The sequence below is a fragment of the Rhinopithecus roxellana genome, chromosome 20 (genome assembly GCF_007565055.1).
Source record: "Rhinopithecus roxellana isolate Shanxi Qingling chromosome 20, ASM756505v1, whole genome shotgun sequence".
NCBI classification, from domain to species: domain Eukaryota; kingdom Metazoa; phylum Chordata; class Mammalia; order Primates; family Cercopithecidae; genus Rhinopithecus; species Rhinopithecus roxellana.
In genome coordinates this window covers 45,931,550-45,950,799 of record NC_044568.1, presented here as the reverse complement: position 1 = coordinate 45,950,799, position 19,250 = coordinate 45,931,550, and the positions used below count along the sequence as shown (strand labels likewise).

General features: G+C 44.2%; 1 protein-coding gene across 2 annotated transcripts in view; it reads right to left on the bottom strand.

Annotated features, from left to right (window-relative positions):
• Nucleotides 1-1,207: 1,207 nt before the first annotated feature.
• GPR139 (G protein-coupled receptor 139) overlaps nt 1,208-19,250 on the bottom strand; it is a 44,288-nt gene continuing 26,245 nt past the window's right edge. For both annotated transcript variants that reach the window (XM_010388558.1, XM_030925427.1), the window contains one exon: nt 1,208-2,392. In XM_010388558.1, the coding sequence (XP_010386860.1) occupies nt 1,458-2,392 (935 nt within the window). In that variant the 3' untranslated portion in view covers nt 1,208-1,457. The remainder of the gene's footprint in view (nt 2,393-19,250) is intronic.

The window sequence follows — 19,250 nt, the reverse complement described above, 5'->3', positions numbered from 1 at the left end:
CCAAAAATATCATGTAATTTCAAAGTCATTTTGGCAGATTTATTCCAAAACAGGGATGAATTCGAATACTGGGAGTCAGAGAGAAGTTAAAAAAAAAAAAAAAAAAAAGAAAAGCTAAATAAGAGGAATATAATCGTGTGTGTGCATGTGTGTGTGTGTGTGTGTGGTGCACACATAAGTAGCAATTTCCAGGGATGCCCCTATTTATTACATCCTAGAAGTGTTCTTGCCTTGGACAGGCAAGGGTAGAATAAATAAACACACTTACATTTTATCATTTTACAAAGGATCTGGGTTAAATAGCTTTACCAAGAACTGGCACCACCCTTTTAAGCCATGTGCGTCAAAGGGCAGACAAGGCGTCAGCATGGGCACCTTTTGTGTCTGTGTTTGTGGCGAAATGGCAATGCCAGCTGGGCTGTGAGGCAGAGCTGAGAACACCTCCTCTCATACCCGCAGAGCTGCAGTTCCTGACCCTTGAATATTAAATTCAGTTCGGAAGTCACTTCAAATAAAACAATTTGGTGAGGGCCTCAGCAAGCAAGGAGGCAGGGTTGGCAACTCGACAGGCTTGAGCTTCTCTAGGAAGCTTGAGTGATACCATAACAAGAAGCAATTTTGAGTAACGGGATCGTATGCAGCTGACACAGGGATGGGTTGAAACAATGGCAAGTGTGGGCTTATTTTTTTGTTTTTCTGGGCTCAAGAATTCCTCCTTTCCCCCTGCGCACCAGGCAGGGTCTTTGTTTTGGAGGAGATAGAGAAAATCTATACATAATGATAAATAGAAAACTGCCTCTTAGACCCCAGGTTTGAGGTCACAGCTGTGTGGGTTTGGAGATTTCCTGAAGAAGCTCTGGCCAGAGTTTGGGTGGGATCCAATACTCTTCTATTCCCACAGTGTCATTCTGAAGCTAGGAGTGCCAGGGCAACTTCAAGACCACAACCCTCTCTAGGACAAAGGGCACCTTGAAAAAAATCCTGAAACGGTCATTATTGTTAGCTCCTGGGAACAGCACAGGGAAGTGATGAACGACCTCAGCTCTTGGAAGAAGAGTGCAGGCTCAGCTACGTGCTACTAGGGTTTGGTAAGTTACATAAATGAAGGGTTCCCAGTGACTGTGGATGGTACCAGGGTGAAATCACAGACTATTTCTCTACTTTGTGTCCTAACTGGTCACAGGATGATGACACAAGCTCCAATGGCATCTTCAAACTGGTAGGAACTTTCGCTGTCAATGCGACTCTGTGGAAATAAATGCATAAGTAAAAACAAATTTCATGCTCTCCTTTCTTCTCTTCCATCTCTTCTCATCTACCAGTCTGAGAATTGCCCAGTCTGCCGGAGACAGGAAATCGGATTAGCACTCTTAAGGAGAGCTGCTCAGCCATAGGATGGGACACCTTCCCATCTGGAAATGGATTAGACAAAGGCAGTAGTTGCCACACCTAGGGAATCACGGGGATACTTTTATAGGTTTTCCATTTTTGTCATACTGGTACACCAGCATCTTGATGCAGTGTGAGTTTGCCGGCGAGATCCAGGGGCTACTTGTTATGGAAAAGTTATGATTGGTGTAGAACTGTACAGGTTGCTTCTGGCACTTGAAGAAGGCCTTGAGCGTGGCGGCTGCCATGGTGCGGAACCGCTTGCTGATGAAGCAATAGAGGAAGAAGTTGATGGCTGTGTTCAGAAGGGCTAGCATGTTGGCAATGTCGGACATGATGTGCACCAGCCAGCGGTTCTGGATGGGCGCCCCATAGAGGTGGTAAAGAATCATGATGATGCGGGGGGCCCAAAGTGTGGCAAAGATGGAGGTAATGGTGAATAAGATGGCGGTGGTCTTCCCCGTGGAGTAGCCACGGAGACGAAAATTGCTCTTCCTCCTGAGCTTGTACACAATGATTGAGTTCAAGATGAAGAAGATGGAGCAGGGCACCAGGTAGACGGTGAAGCAGTGGATCCAGATGAGGACATGATGCACAGAGGTGCTGATGTAGTCTTCAGTCCAGATGTTGGGCCACCAGTAATAGGGGATGCTGGTCAGGAAGCAGGTGATGTAAACACTTACAATGACTTTCCGGGTGCGTGCTGGGTATGAGACCGTGTGGTACTTGAGTGGGTGGCAGACAGCGATATACCTGTCAATGGTTAATGGAACAGTAATCCATATGGAGGTGTGGATGGATGAGAATTCCAGCACTTCTATGATCTTGTCGGGGACCTGAGGCATCTGCATGTTCAAGATGAAATCTTCCAACAGGAAGTCCACAAACACTATGAAAAAGAGGACCAAGATGTCGGCAGCAGCGAGTGCCAAGAGATAGTTGTAGGAGGATTTCTGCCTTCTTGCCACCAGCTGGGAGAGGATGATCACTGTCAAGATATTTGCTGTGGAGAGAAGGAAAACTGGTTTAGCTCTGAAGCAAAGATGACTTCATTGGCTCCTATGGGGGCCCTAGCATATGTTTATTGTTCACACCCATGGAAGTCAAAATGATTGAATCAATGCTTTTGAGGGACAACCTCGGCATTACAAATAGCACCTCATACAAACACGTGGATACTATTTTAAAGTTGTGCTTATATTCTAACACAACCATGAGAGGAGGTGCCTCCATTCCCCTCATCTTAGAAATGAAACTGGGGCTCTGAGAGCCTCACACAGCCATGAGAGGAGGTGCGGCCATTCTCCTCACACAGCCATGAGTGGTGTTGCCGCCATTTTCCTCACACAACAATGGGAGGTGGTGCCACCATTCTCTTCACACGACTGTGAGAGGTGGTGCTGCCATTATCCTCATCTTAGGAATGAAGCTGGGGCTCTGAGAGACTCACACAACCGTGAGAGGTGGTGTTGCCATTCTCCTCACACAACCGTGAGATGTGGAGTCGCCATTCTCCTCACACAACCATGAGAGGTGATGCCCGAGTTCTCTTCACACAACCGTGAGAGGTGAAGCCGCCATTCTCTTCACACAACCGTGAGAGGTGGTGCTGCCATTCTCCTCACACAACTGTGAGAGGTGGTGCTGCCATTATCCTCATCTTAGGAATGAAACTGGGGCCCTGAGAGTTTAAGCAACTTGCTTAGAGCCACACAGTTGATAATTCATGGTGATAGGATCTCCTGATCCCAAATCTCATGCCTTTCTTTTGTTCAGTTGCATGAAGAATTTGGGGCTGAGGTGGCATTTCCTGCTATATGTGTTCAGGAAACAGACGGGACCATATCACCTCTTAAGAACCTCTTCAGAGCTTGGATTTTAGGATCTTTCCTTTTTAAGTAGATTTAAAATTGGAGGTGCAGAGAAGATTGTGACCTTCAGATTAATTAAAAATAAATTGCATTTATTTTTGGAATAGGTAATCTATATACACATACTAATCAAAAATAATAAAAAGGAAAAGTACATTTTCCTTCTATTCTTGTTCTCCAATCATCAAAATTCCTCTCCCTCAGGAAAACTACAGTTAATAAATAATCTGTGCTTATATATGTCCATATAGTGTGCATGTATCAGGTTGGCAAAACCGCAATTACTTTTGCACCAACCTCATATATAGTTTTTGCATAAACAGCAGCAATGTATTATTTTTTGTGGGGTCATATTTGTTTTGAAAATACATCTATATAATTTCTGATCAGTTTTTTTAAAAAGTCTGCCTGAATTAAGCATGTTTAGAAAGTCATTAGGGACTCACTCCAAAATGATATTCCAATGGATAATATCTAGAAGTCATTCTACACGTTTATTTTCATTCATTCTCAAAATCAACCCTGAAATTTGAAATTTGAACACTGATAATGCTATTTTGCAAGCTAAGTTCTCAGAAAGCTTATATGCCTTGTCTGAAGTCCAATGGCAGAGCTAGAATCCAGATCTCTCTCTCAGTCTCTCTCTGTCTCTCTTCCTTTCTTGGTAGCCGTTTAAAATGTTATACAAAATGTTCACAAGTAAAAATGTCTTATAATAAACACACCTGCAAAACCTGGTGTACTCATCACTCAGATTTAACACATTTTAACATTTTGCCATGTTTACTTCAGCTTTCTTTAAAGAAAGAAATGACACTATAGATACAGTCGAAGTCTCCTCTGAAGAAGCTCTGTTCTCATTCTTTTCCATCTTCTTTCTCTAGATGCAACCACCATGCTTCAGGCTGTGTGCGGTGTCCAGTGCCAAGTCTACATAGTCTGTCTTTCTTTCTTTTTTAGATACAGGGTCTTGCTATGTTGCCCAGATTGGAGTGCAGTGGCTATTCACAGGTGCAATCATGGTGCTTTACAGCTTTGAACTCCAGGGCTCAAGTGACCCTCGCACCTTAGCCTCTTAAGTAGCTGGGACTACAGGTGCACATCACTGTGCCCAGCCTTTTGCTTTCTTTTATACTGAAACTGCCGTTCTCTTTTTTTTTTTTTTTTTTTTTTTTTTTGAGACGGAGTCTCGCTCTGTCGCCCGGGCTGGAGTGCAGTGGCCGGATCTCAGCTCACTGCCAGCTCCGCCTCCCGGGTTTACGCCATTCTCCTGCCTCAGCCTCCCGAGTAGCTGGGACTACAGGCGCCCACCACCTCGCCCGGCTCGTTTTTTTGTATTTTTTTAGTAGAGACGGGGTTTCACTGTGTTAGCCAGGATGGTCTCGATCTCCTGACCTCGTGATGCGCCCGTCTCGGCCTTCCAAAGTGCTGCGATTACAGGCTTGAGCCACCGCGCCCGGCTGAAACTGCCGTTCTATACACTGATTTTGTCATTCAACATTGTATTTCTGAGACCCATTTTTGTTGCTACATGAAGATCTAGTTCACCCATTTGAATGCCTACATAGCATTCTGCTGTAGGAACTTACTGATTTATTTATAATTTATTATATTAAATATGTTCATTCTTTTAAATTGGTTCCAGGATTTTGCTGTTATAAACCAAAGTTAATGTCTTGACATGACTTTCCATGAGAAGTACTTATATATGAAAGTTTATCTGGTGGAATGTATACATGGAAGTGTATTTATTATGTTTTAGAGTATGTGCATCCTCATCTTTAACAGATACTGCTGAATTGCTTTGTAAAATTTTACTAATTTAGATTCCCAACAGCAGAATATGAGAATTCCATTTGCTCCATATCCTCTCAGTATTACCAGTTTTTTTTTTTTTAAGTCTATGCTGTTCTCATTCTTGTCCAAAGCACTTCGAAACAACATTTTGAAGTGGTAGAGAGTTAAGATACTGATTATATTAATTAGCCAGGATTGAAACCGAGGACCAACATCCATGCTCAAAATCAATCTGCAATATTGGTACTTATTCCCAGTGGGGTGGGGGTGGGGGTACCATGAAGATATGCTATACTGCACACAATGTAGAGAAAAATGGTGAATATGTCCTACTTAAGTCACTACTTAAGAAAAAATACCCACTAAAGCAAAGGTCTTTATATTTGTAAACTCGATATTTCAAAACTGCATTCATGCATTATGTACCTATTCTGAGCTGTGTCCTGGGAGGGGATGGTGAACAAAATAGACATGGTCTGTTTAGCCTGCATGGAGCTTAGATTCTGTTAGGCAAGAAGAACATCAGCTGAAGAACCACGAAAGAAAATGCATTAACTGCAAGCTCTAGTGAATGCTATGAAGGAATGTTTTGGAGTAGGAATCAGAACTGAGATTTGGAAGACCAGGAAGAGGTTAAAAGGCGGAAAGCTTGGAAGGAGCAAGTGTTTCAAGCAAAGGAAACAGCAAGTGCAAAGGTTCTGAGGGGGAGAAATATGAAGAGTTCGGTTTATTAAGACAAAGAATATTTATATTGAATTCTGCTTGCTTTGTAAGCATTCTTGCATTTTATAGCTCTCTTTTATTAAACAGCCTTGTTGTGTTCTGTTGAAAAGCACTTCAAAATGTTTTATTCATCCAGAAATTTTTCCAAAAAGTATTTAGCATCTACTTTCTGTGGGCAAATGCCTGTGCATACGCCTAAGGTGGATATACATTGGGTACTCTGGTGGATACCCCTAAAGTCTCTACTCAGAGATGGAGAAACATCATATAAGTGGTAAGTATTAAAGAGATAAATGAGAACACAGTGTACAGGAGCTGCTGGTGAATAGATAAAGAAAGGACAAAAGCTTTGGTGAAGGGTTCTGATTAAAGGCTTGGCTTGCAATCCCTGCTCCTCTGACCTAATCATATATAGTCAGAGCTTCATGGAACCCAAGCTGTAAAGAGGTTGAGGTCTAAAGGTCTATTGAATCAAGGGTATGGGAATCCAGTTGCTAAGAGTGTGGGATCTGGGGCTGGGCTGCCTGGGTGTTATTACTATGTTGTCTTTTTTTTTTTTTTTTTTTTTTTTTGAGACGGAGTCTCGCTCTGTCGCCCAGGCTGGAGTGCAGTGGCCGGATCTCAGCTCACTGCAAGCTCCGCCTCCCGGGTTCCCGCCATTCTCCTGCCTCAGCCTCCCGAGTAGCTGGGACTACAGGCGCCCGCCACCTCGCCCGGCTAGTTTTTTGTTATTTTTTTAGTAGAGACGGGGTTTCACCGTGTTAGCCAGGATGGTCTCGATCTCCTGACCTCGTGATCCGCCCGCCTCGGCCTCCCAAAGTGCTGGGATTACAGGCTTGAGCCACCGCGCCCGGCCCACTATGTTGTCTTTAGACAAGTTTATTCAATATTTCTGTGCCTCAGTTCCCTTCTTTATGAAATGGAGTGTATTAGTCTGTTCTTTTTTTTTTTTTTTCTTTGAGACGGAGTCTCACTCTGTCGCCGGGGCTGGAGTGCAGTGGCCGGATCTCAGCTCACTGCCAGCTCCGCCTCCCGGGTTTACGCCATTCTCCTGCCTCAGCCTCCCAAGTAGCTGGGACTACAGGCGCCCGCCACCTCGCCCGGCTAGTTTTTTGTATTTTTTAGTAGAGACGGGGTTTCACCGTGTTAGCCAGGATGGTCTCGATCTCCTGACCTCATGATCCGCCCGTCTCGGCCTCCCAAAGTGCTGGGATTACAGGCTTGAGCCACCGCGCCCGGCCTATTAGTCTGTTCTTTTTTTTTTGTTTGTTTTGTTTTGTTTTGTTTTGTTTTTTGAGACAGAGTCTCGCTCTGTCGCCCAGGCTGGAGTGCAGTGGCCAGATCTCAGCTCACTGCAAGCTCCGCCTCCCAGGTTTATGCCATTCTCCTGCCTCAGCCTCCCGAGTAGCTGGGACTACAGGCGCCCGCCACCTCGCCCGGCTAGTTTTTTGTATTTTTTAGTAGAGACGAGGTTTCACCGTGTTAGCCAGGATGGTCTCGATCTCCTGACCTTGTGATCCGCCCATCTCGGCCTCCCAAAGTGCTGGGATTACAGGCTTGAGCCACCGCGCCCGGCCTATTAGTCTGTTCTTACCCTGCCAATAAAGACATTTCCAAGACTGGATAATTTACAAAGGAAAGGGGTTTAGTTGACTCACAGTTCCACCTGGCTGGGGAGGCTTCACAATGATGGCAGAAGGCTCATGAGGGGCAAAGTCCCATCTGACATGGTGGCCGGCAAGAGCTTGTGCAGGGGAACTCCCCATTATAAAACCATCAGATCTCATGAGACTTATTCACTGTCATGAGAACAGCATGGCAAAGACACGGCCCCATGATTCAACTGCCTCCCACTGGGTCCCTCCTATGATACACGGGGATTATGGGAGCTACATTTCAAGATGAGATTTGGGTGGGAACACAGTCAAACCATATCGTGGGGTTAATAAGACTATCCACCTCATAGGGTTGTTCTGAGGGTTAAGTGAGATAATTTCAATAAAGTGGTTACAACAGTGTCTGGCATGTGGGAAGTGCTTCATGGATGGTAGCTATTGCCTGAGAGTCCATTCATGCAACAAATATCAACCGGGCATTGACTATGCCAGGCATTGGATGAGGCATTGGAGATACAGGTATTAACAAAGTGGACAGATTCCCTTTTGCCATGGAGTTTATAGTATAATGAGGGAAACAGACAATAAATAAACACACACACAAATGCACAACAGAATGTCAGATGTGATACTAGGAAGAATAACACCAAGGGATGAGACAGATTCATGGGGTAGTAACTTTTAGATTAAAAGCAACATTTCAGTCCAATCAAGGATGAAGAGAAGGGAGGCCAGGTGCTGTGGTTCATGCCTGTAATCCTAGCACTCTGGGAGGCCGAGGGTGGTGGATCGCTTGAGGTCAGGGGTTCCAGACCAGCCTGGCCAACATGGTGAAACCCCATCTCTACTAAAAATACAAAAATTAGCCAGATGTGGTGGTGGGTGCCTATAATCGCAGCTACTCGGGAGGCTGAGGCAGGAGAATCACTTGAATTTGGGAGGCAGAGGTTACAGTGAGCCGAGATTGCACCACTGCACTCCAGCCTGGATTACAGAGTGACATTCTGTCACAGAAAAAAAAAAAAAAAAAAAAAAAAAAGGAAAAAAGAAGGGATCTAGGGATCTGTCACACAAATACTTGTGGGAAGAAGATTCTAGGCAGTGGGATTGGCAAGTGCAACAGCCTTGTGATGGGAATCAGCTTGTTATATTCATAGAACAGAGAGACATGAAAATGATTTCCCATTTTAGAGATGAGGAAACCAAGGCTGGCATTTTTAGATAATTTGCTCAAAGTCACAAACAGAACAAGTAAGGGAGGCAGAGAAAAATGAAAATGGAGACCCCAGCTCTGTCTGACTTTCTGGCTTATTAGATTCTGCTTTGTTTATTTTCGGTCATAGAAAAGGGTTCTCAACATAAATAATGCGATTCCTGTTCCTTAGGTTGCCCCTGACTTAGAAAAGTGCCATAATTTCTTGCAAACCTCTTTTTTTCTTTTTGTTGAGACTGAGTTTCACTCTTGTTGGCCAGGCTAGAGTGTAGTGATGCGATCTCGGCTCACTGCAACCTCCGCCTCCCAGGTTCAAGCAATTCTCCTGCCTCAGCCTCCCGAGTAGCTGGGATTAGAGGCACGTGCCACCACGCCCAGCTAATTTTTTTTTTTTTTTAAGTAGAGATGGGGTTTCACCATGTTGGCCAGGCTGGTCTCGAACTCCTGACCTCACGTGATCCACCAGCCTCAGCCTCCCAAAGTGCTGTAATTACAGGCGTGAGTCATCATACTCAGCCACAACCTCTTTTTTTCCTCCCCATCCATTAAACAATGCCTGCTTTCCCTTTCACATCCCTGCTTCCCAAGGAGGCAGGATGTATAAATGGCAGGGTGTCCCCAGAAAAAGTGCTATATATATATATATATAATCTATATTATATATTCTATATATATATAATCTATATATATATATTCTATATATATGTAAAAGTGCTATATGTATATATATATATATTCTATAGAGAGTGACTCTCCCACTTTTTCTTCCTCCCCAGCTGAACCCTGTTTGAAGTGTGGTGCTAAAAATTCTCCATATTGAAGCTCTTTAAAAGTATTCCAGCCCCATCTAATTAATGCTTTAAGTCAGGCAAGTCATCAACTCCAAGTGAAATTGCTAGGTATTCATATTTGACATTTCCTTAAGTTTCTAGTGATTGCCTCTCTTGAGAAACTAACCCGCAGACACTGAGTTTCCCATTTCTTTTGTACAGGTAGATTTTCCCCCAAGGCAACATCAAGAACATATAGGAGATCTTTGGGATGGGAGAAAGAAGTGTGAGCTGAGGAGACCCAGAGGGGAATGGTGCGGTGCCTGTGTATTGATTTTCTGAAAAAGAAGTGAAAAGGTAGTCTTCAACTCTTAAAAGCTTGACATTTGCTGTAACTCTCCATATTTAAAAATTCTTTCATTTCTACAGTGGCACATTTTCCCCAAAGGGAAAGAGTGGTGTTGACAGGGTCTGTGTGTATTTATAAGGGGTGAGTAAATGAAGAAACTGAAGTCCTCACTGCCAGAAATTCCATTTCTGAGCTTTCCTGTCAAACTGAGCCAGTGATTCCATTGTCGAGGAAACCCAACCAATCCCATCCAAGCAAGCCCCGCTGAACTTCACCACCAAAATGTCAATGCTTCTAAAAAGCAAATCCTTTCTGTCAATGGTGTCGTCGGACAGGTTTAAGTTCCTGGATAATAAAAAGCCCATGTTTTGTGACTGCAAAGCTTCTTGGTTATATTCTTGAGGGAATTCATTTCCCGTATTTTGCAGCTTACTGTGCTCAAGCTTGGGAGGATTTGGGGAGTGGCTGAGAGAACAACGCAGGTTTTGTCGTCAGACCACACCACTGAATTGTCTGCTGGCCCAGAGAGAAAGGGTCAAGGTCTTCTAGAGGTATTTTCTGTGTCTGTGATGACTAAGGGGTCTCTGCAGGTTCCTTGGAAGAAGCAGCTCAACTGGGAGTTCTGAGTTGATATCTTTTAGTTCTGCTACATTGCCTTTTTCTTGTCTTTAAAAACTATTTTTTCAATTACAAAAGTAATATGCGCCTGTCAAAAATTAAACATTATATCAGTATCTAATAATAATGGTAATAGAATTTGCCTACTTTTATTGTGTATCCACTGTGCTCAGGGCACTTCTAAGCAACTTACATACAATATCTCACTTAATCTTCACAACTACCTTGTGTAGTGTAGTGGGTACCATGATTTAAAAGCCTTGAGGTTCAGAGAGGTTAAGTAACTTGTTTGAGATCACACAGCTAGGTGGTGAGCCAGGACATTAAACCAAACTGTTAAATGTATAAACTCAGGAGAGTTTATACATTTAATGACTACATTAGAAATTACAAGGGGAGGCCGGGCGCGGTGGCTCAAGCCTGTAATCCCAGCACTTTGGGAGGCCGAGACGGGCGGATCACGAGGTCAGGAGATCGAGACCATCCTGGCTAACACGGTGAAACCCCGTCTCTACTAAAAAATACAAAAAACTAGCCGGGCGTGGTGGTGGGCACCTGTAGTCCCAGCTACTCGGGAGGCTGAGGCAGGAGAATGGCATGAACCCGGGAGGCGGAGCTTGCAGTGAGCTGAGATCCGGCCACTGCACTCCAGCCTGGGTGACAGAGCTAGACTCCGTCTCAAAAAAAAAAAAAAAAAAAAAAAAAAAAAAAAAGAAATTAGAAGGGGAAAGTCTGTCAAAATCCCATCTTGCATGGATAATGTATCAGCTAGCCTCATAGGCGGACCCTTGTGTATCATGCCCCCGGTAGACATTCCTCTATGTAGTCTCCATGCCTTGAGTTGGAGCTGACACTGTACTTTACTTTTGACCAGTACATTATGTCAGGACTGATACTGCATGACTTCTGAGGCTAGGTCATAAGTGGGTCTTTTGAACACATGCTCTTGGTATGCTCCTTCTTGGAACCCAGTTGCCTTTCTGTGAGAGGCACATGCCACTTAGGCCATGTGTGGGGCCTCTGATTGAAAGCCTCAGTAAAGCTCATGGCCAATATCAAGCATCCACTGTCATCCATGGGAATGAGCCATCATGTATATCCAGTTCAGTAAAGTTCCCAAGTGAGTGTAGTCCCACTGCTCACTGGCTGCAAATGCATGAAAGGCCAGAAGCAAGAACCACCCAGCAGAGCCCAGTCAGCCCAGGAACCATGACAAATAATCATAAATTGTTGCTTCTAGCCTCTTAAGTTTTGGGGTTTGCCATGCTGCAATAGATAACCAGAAGTTTGTTGGCCACTTGGTGTTTATATCTCCAGGATGCTTATATGCCCACAATAATAGCACAACTAGTAATAATAATTATCCCCACAAAATCAGATTATACAATAATGTTGTGCAACTTGATTTTTTCACTTAGACATAAATAATAGATTTTTCCATATGTTAATGATATTCATGAAATATTCACCTATTGCTGGACGTTACTTATTATGACTATTTTTGTTACTATAAGCATTAAGTTCATGAAGCATTTTTGTGCATTTCTTTTGGATAAATTCCCAAAAGTAGAAATGCTGGTTTAAAGGGTAACACACTTTTCTTCCCTCTTTCCCTCCTTTCTTCCACTTTCCTCGTATTCTCACTCCCTCTCTCCCTCCCTCCTAAAGGCAGCTAAGAGAATTTGCAAGATGGAAAAGAGCTCAAGTTGGAGGCTACAAAAGGATTTAAGTTAGATATCAAGAAGAACTTTTTTGATTGCAATGGCAATTATGTGAAGAAGAGCAGGCCACTCTTGAGCACAGTTGCTCAGTCCACAGGGGTCTTAAGAATAGGAAAGAGAATTGCCTATTTGGGATCATTAGATTCCTGGAGTGACCTTTTACAAATCCTAGTTCTCTGCATCCTAAATTTCTGAAAACAGAAGCCACTCACCCCTTTCAGTCACCATCCCCTGTGACTTAAAAGCATCTCTTCCTTTGCTTGAACCAGGGAGGCAGAGGTTGCAGTGAGCCGAGATCATGCCCCTGCACTCCAGTCTGGGCGACAGAGTGAGACTCTGACTCGAAAAGAAAAGAAAGAAAAGAAAAAAGAGAAGAAAAGAAAAGCATCTCTCTCTGACAAAGTTGCCATCTTTTGCATCGGAAGAGTCAGCGCTCATGTTATGCAGACTCCTGGCATTGTGGACAATTGCAGCAGTGTTATTTTACCTGCTTCTGGGAGGTGCTCCAAAGATGGATTTTTAGGAAGATCAATTTCTAAGACTCCTACATAAGAAGTCAGCAATGCCCTTATTTAGATCAGCTGAGGGGTAGAGACCGAATCGTACGATGGGGCACTGCCTCTGGTGGCTGCCACCTCCCTCACTGTTACCTGCCCCACTCTGGACCCTGGGATGGAAGAAGGGTAAATAAAAAGATGATGCTGACGAGACTTGGTGGTCAGTCTTTTAGCTTCTGAAGAAGGTGCTGGGAGGTCTCCAGGAGGTTCGGTGTTGAGTGGTCCCCTAGGAGAGAAGCAGGAAAAAGTTCCGCAGGGCTGCTGTCCCACCATATGTCTCCAGTATCAGGCACTGACAGCTGGCCAGTGGCCATCCTTGTTTCCTGTTGTTCCTCTTGCCCCAAGGCAGAAAACTGGGAATGTGGAGCTTTCTTCCTGCAGTTGGTTAGTAGAAGCATGAAACTGGTTGTAGACTAGGGAGGTAGAGGTTAGGCAGTGGCACCCTCCTACCATGGGAAAGACAACCCCTTGGGGGGATGGCTTTCTGGTTCCCCAGAGGGCTATTTTTATTTTTTTGCAAGCTGACTCTTACCCAAAATATTTGGGTACCAAAGAACCTATTCTAGTTGGGAGCATAGTGGTTAAGAGTAGACTCTCTGGAGGCAGCCAGCCCAGGTTCAAATCCCAAGACAGCCATTTACTAACTGTGTGATGGTGAGCAAGTGAGCTAATGTCTCTGAGCCTCAGTGCTTACATCTGTGAAATGGGCATCATGATAAATAGTACCCACATAGGATATTATAAGGATATATAAAATAATATAGGCACAATACTTAGCACAGTTCCTGGCCCATAGTAAGCACTCAGAAAACATTAGCTATTTTTACTTTTTAACATTTGGCTAGTTCAGCTCAGCAGACAATTACTGAGCATCTTCTGGAGGTGGGAACCTGCACTAGAAGCAAAGATAAGTGGGAGAGAGTCAAGCTCTCAAGGAATGCCAGCAAAGATTCTAGCTTCTCCCCATGAATCATCCCAGGCACTAACAACCCTGTTATCCTATCAGGAAATGCTTCATTGCTTCTACCCTAAGCCCTCTAGTTGCAGCTGTATTCCAAACCTTACCCTCAACTTTGTTTCTTTGCTTGGTGGAGAATAACATTGGTGATTATCTGTAGAATCAAACCCTTAAAAGCCATTATTGCATGATGATTCAGTTGTCTCTTGCATCCTCTGAAATAGCCTTGGTTCTCTTAAAATTTTAGTTCCCATTTTGATAGCTCTTTAATTTTCTTTGTAGCTTCACTATCATCTCCTCTCTATTATTTTTCTTGTGAAGACCTCTTTTTTGTGTTTTTCTTTTTCTTTTTTTTAAACTACATTTTAGCACTTGAATGGATTCTTTTCAAAGCTAGAATCAGCATTTTCTGTTTTTTTTTTTTTTTTTTTTTTTTTGTGTCTCCCTTTATAAGGGATCATGTTTCATCTTCAGTCTATTGGTAATGGCTGTCTGGGTGCCATGTTGGAAAGTATTCTAACACCATCCCTGGGCTTAGTGGTGCTTTGATGGATTGGTGATGTCTGCCAAGGTAGAACATATGTTGTGAATTTGTCCCTGGGGTCTTGGGCCCTGGATCCATGGTGCAGCCTCCCTGGCTTCTCCTAGAAATTAGTGAAGTGATGGTTTCCAATGTAGACCAGAACAGTTGAGACCTAGCAAGTCTCCTCCTTGCTGATGAATAGGCAGCAAGAGATAAGATGACTGCTATCCCAGGACAGTCTGACTCAGGGCAATGGAGAAAGGTGAGTCAGCAACCAGGCTGCAGGGCTGGAGTCAGCCTTGCCAACCAATTGACCTCCTCTTGACAGCAGAATTGGTTCTGGCTTTTTGACCAGGGACAGCTTCATTGGGTAACCATAATAACTGCTAGACCTCGATCATGAAACCACATCCAAGCTAGCCAACAGACCCAATGGTTTTCAAACTGTATATCTCAGTACCAAAGTTCATTTTCTAATGACTGTCCTATGTTGAGCAGCACCTACTATGTGCTGGGTGGCTTTGCATAGATGAGATGATTTTATATGATTCACTGATGAACATATTTATTTTTAAAATTATACATTTAGTTTTAATGGTATTAGAGGAATGTTATTTCTCCATGTAGGGTAGTGATAAAGACCTGCTTATATAATAAGGTCGGTTTATTTAAAAAGTGAGTTGATTAAAAAAACAACAACAACTACAAGGAGATGGCAGTGCAGGTAGAATATAGGCTTCTGGTCTTCATTTTACAAATGAGGAAACTGGTATTCAGAGAGGGTAAGCCACCTGCTGAAGATGGCACAGCTGGTAAGATGAAGTATCTTGAAAGGACTCAATGGCACTATGTTGGGTCAAGTTTTGTACCAAGTGATGAATGCAGTGGTGTTTTCTCAGTTCCGGGAGTTTGTCACAAAGACAGATGGGGTCAGGGCTTTACAAGAACAAGTCCTGAACATGCAGGTGGCTCTCCAGCAAACAATGAGCAGAGGAGTTACCAGAGAGGAGAGGATACTTAAAACCAGAGACATGCATTTTGGAACCTGGCAGATCCAGATGAGCCTTCTAGATCTGCACTTTTCTAGCTGGTGCTTTTGGACAAGTTGTGTAAACACAATGAACTTCGGATTCCTTACCAATAAAATGGTAGTAAAAATGGTACCTGTTTCAAAGGGATGCTGTGAGGATTAGAGAGAATTGTGCACACAGACCTCTTAGCACGGAGCCTGGCCTAAAGAAACCACTCAATAGGCAGTCGTGTTATTAAGGACACATAACAATCAGTCCTGCTAAGGTGACAAATTGAACCAGGCAAAGGCTCAGTGAGAGAGAAGAAGCACTGGCAATTCTAGGAACAGTCTTCTGGTATATTTCTTGATTTGTGGGAACTAGCTCTAGAAAGGACCCTATTTCTCAGACTCAATCGATGAAAATGTCCTTAGACTTCCCAAGTTTGTCAGGAGAATCTACACTGTTAGGTTGGGCTCTGATATATAGACCCTTATCTGCTCCTGGACAAGCCACCTTCCTTCTTTAAGGCCTCAGTTTCCGTATCTGTAAAATGAACGAGTTCATAATAGGCAATAATAATGATAATGACAGCATCGTGGCTCACATCTAGGGAAGATGAGTAGGAGTTTAACAGGCAGATAAGACACAAGAGGGCTCTCCAGGGAGAGTGAACGGCAATGTGCAAAGGTAAAGAGGCATGAAAGAAGAGATCCCTACTGTTCCCTCAGAGCAGCTAATAACTATTGAGTGCTTATCTCATGTTAGGCACTGAGCTCACATCTTCATATACGCCAAGTATACTGCATATCTATAATATGATATATTACCTAACATTATAATATCAGGCAATACCTAATACCTACTGTTAAATATTTAGTACTTAATCCTTACTACTAAGGTAGGCACTATTTTCATCCTCTTATGGATAAAAAAGACTCAGGCTTGAAAGGGTGAGGAAGTTGACTAAAGTTGTATGCAATGGCATCAAATGCCTCTTCCAGCTTTCCCACTCTCCAACACCTGAGCAAGACTGGTACATTTAATAATAACGGTTCCCTTTATTGAGCACTGACTGTGTTTGGCTCACTTGCCAGAGGTTTCACTTGTGCTCTTTTTTTTTTTTTTTTTTTTTTTTTTTTTTTTTTTTTAAACTGAGTCTTGCTCTGTCACTCAGGCTGAAGAACAGTGGTGCAATCTCGGCTCACTGCAACCTCCGCCTCCCGGGGTCAAGCAATTCTCCTGCCTCAGACTCCTGAGTAGCTGGGATTACAGGCATCTGCCACCACACCCAGCTAATTTTTGTATTTTTAGTAGAGACGGGGTTTCACCATGTTGGCCAGGCTGGTCTTAAACTCCTGACCTCAAGTGATCCACCAGCCTCGGCCTCCCAAGTGCTGGGATTACAGGTGTGAGGCACTGCGCCTGGCTACTTGCACTAAATTTTGTCCTCATACATCGTGAGATAGCTACTATTAATATCCCTATTTTAAAGACAAGAACACTGAGGCTCAGTGAGGTTAAGGAATTTGCCCAGATCACACAGTAAGTGTGTGCTAGACCCAGGATTCAAAAACAATTAGTTAGACTCTAGAGTGCATTTGGTGCACTTGCTTGTCCAGATACCTCCATAATCAGCTCAGGGAACTGACTATTGAATAGAAACCGGCCAGTTGTTTTCTTTTGTAACATTAGTATTTTTAAACAGTGTCCATCAGCTGGCACATATGAGGTATGAGGGAAGTTGAGAGAAGAATCAGTTTCAGAGCAGTCGTATGGCCTTTGAGAATGCTTGCCACTCCCTGCCCCTGGGACTCAGTGGGGATAAGCTAATCACCTCCTCGAAATCCAGGGCATACAACTGAGCTCCTGCCCATCGCCCCTTTTCAAAAGCGAATAATGCTCCCCACTGGCTGATTCTCCGTTGTTTTGGCCCCATGTGCTCAGCTTCTGCCAGTCCTGCCCATCTACTGACTTCCAGCTAGTGACTGCCTTGGCCAGGGGATGCTTATTAGTTTTTGCTGTTTTGTGGACACAGGGGTGATGGTTATTGGGTGTGAGGGGACCAACAGGAAATCAGAGGCATCTGTGCTCTTCATCTGGAGTTCACTGGGGTGTCAGAGGCTAATTGAGGCTCTGCCTGGGTTGTCGCTGTTTGATTAAACATCTTGTGCTAAGCATCATCCATCTGCTTCTCCCAATGGCTGCCAGGGGTAGGTATTTTTAGCTGTGGGCAAATAGCTTATCAATTGTGCATACAAAATGCAGCCAACACAAAGCCATCATTTTCCATTACCCTGCCTCATTCTCCCATGAAGACAAGGACAAAGGAAGAATTAAATAAGATGGGCATTCACTTATTCATTCAACAAATGTTTACTGAGCTGCCCACTGTGAATCAGGCACTGTTCCAGACACAGGGATGCAGCGATACACAAACACACAAGTGGTTTGCATCCACAGGGAGCTTACAGTCCATTCTGACCCAGTAGAAATCTGCTCTGCCACCAACCAACTCTGTGGCTTGGGTAAGTCGTTCATCTCTCTGAGACTTCTTTTATTCCCATAGCATGTGCTGAACATGTATTACGTGTCATTTTCTGCTCCGGGGCTGTAGGTGAGGGATGGCAGATCTATTTCACCCTCTAGTGAGGGAGGCAGAGAGGGAAAGAGGCTACATGACCATTTGGTATGTGTAAGCCAGGAGACCGAGGCATTTTCTTGGGCACTTGGAGAGGAAGCAGCAATGAGTTCTGGGTTCTGAGTTTATGGCAACGGAAGGCTTCAGAGAAACATGCAGGGGGAGATTGAGGAGAATGGCACTCGAGGATCTGGAAATGGTAGGGACTGTGAGTGACAGTGAAGAAACAGAAGCAGTAAAAAAAATGGCCAGGCTCAGTGGCTCACACCTGTAATCCCAACACTTTGGGAGGCCGAAGTGGGAGAATTTCTTGAGGCCAAGAGTTTGAGACCAGCCTGGGCAACATTGTGAGACCCCCATATCTCTTAAAAAAAAGTTACAAAATCAACTGAGGGTGGTGGTGCAAGCCTGTAGTCTCAGCTACTTGGGAGACTGAAGCAGGAGGATCGCTTGAGCTCAGGAATTGGAGGCTGCAGTGAGCTATGATCATGCAAAACAAAAACAAAAACAAAACAAACTTTAGTCAGCGACTCAAGCTGTCTTTCTAGTCTTAAAGTTTCTCTTCTTAGGGATTTTTTTTTTTTTTTTTTTTTTTTTTGAGGTTGAGTCTCACTTTGTTGCCCAGGCTGGAGTGCAGTGGCGCCATCTCGGTTCACTGCAGGCTCCGTCTCCCAGGTTCAAGCGATTCTCCTGCCTCAGCCTCCCACGTAGCTAGGATTACAGGCACCCACCACCATGCCTGGCTAAATTTTGTATTTTTTTTTTTTTTTTTTGAGACCGAGTCTGGCTCTGTCCCCCAGGCTGGAGTGCAGTGGCCGGATCTCAGCTCACTGCAAGCTCCGCCTCCCAGGTTCCCGCCATTCTCCTGCCTCAGCCTCCCGAGTAGCTGGGACTACAGGCGCCCGCCACCTCGCCCGGCTAGTTTTTTGTATTTTTTAGTAGAGATGGGGTTTCACCGTGTTAGCCAGGATGGTCTCAATCTCCTGACCTCGTGATCCGCCCGTCTCGGCCTCCCAAAGTGCTGGGATTACAGGCTTGAGCCACCGCGCCCGGCCCAAATTTTGTATTTTTAATAGAGATAGGGTTTCACCATGTTGGCCAGGCTGGTCTCAAACTCTTGACCTGGGAGGCCTGGCTTGGTCTTCCAAAGTGCTGAGATTACAGGCTTGAGCCACTGCACCCAGCCCTTAGGGATCATTTTTAAGGGACCATTGACCTGCATGCCCTGCAGCTAAGGCATAGATAAACTGCAACCAGCAACTATTGACTTTGCATCCTCTAGCTCCTTCCTCGTATTAGGTCTGCATCCAGTGTCTCCAACTTAAAAGAAGAAAAAGCAGTAACATGTGACATCAGGGGGAAAAATGAAGTAGCCTATACCAAGGTTCCAGAGCATGATTTATGGTTCATTTACATACCCAGGGTTCCATGGCAGCAGGTGTCATGAAAGCTGACCACAATTATAATGGCCACCACTTTAAGGATTCAGAAGGC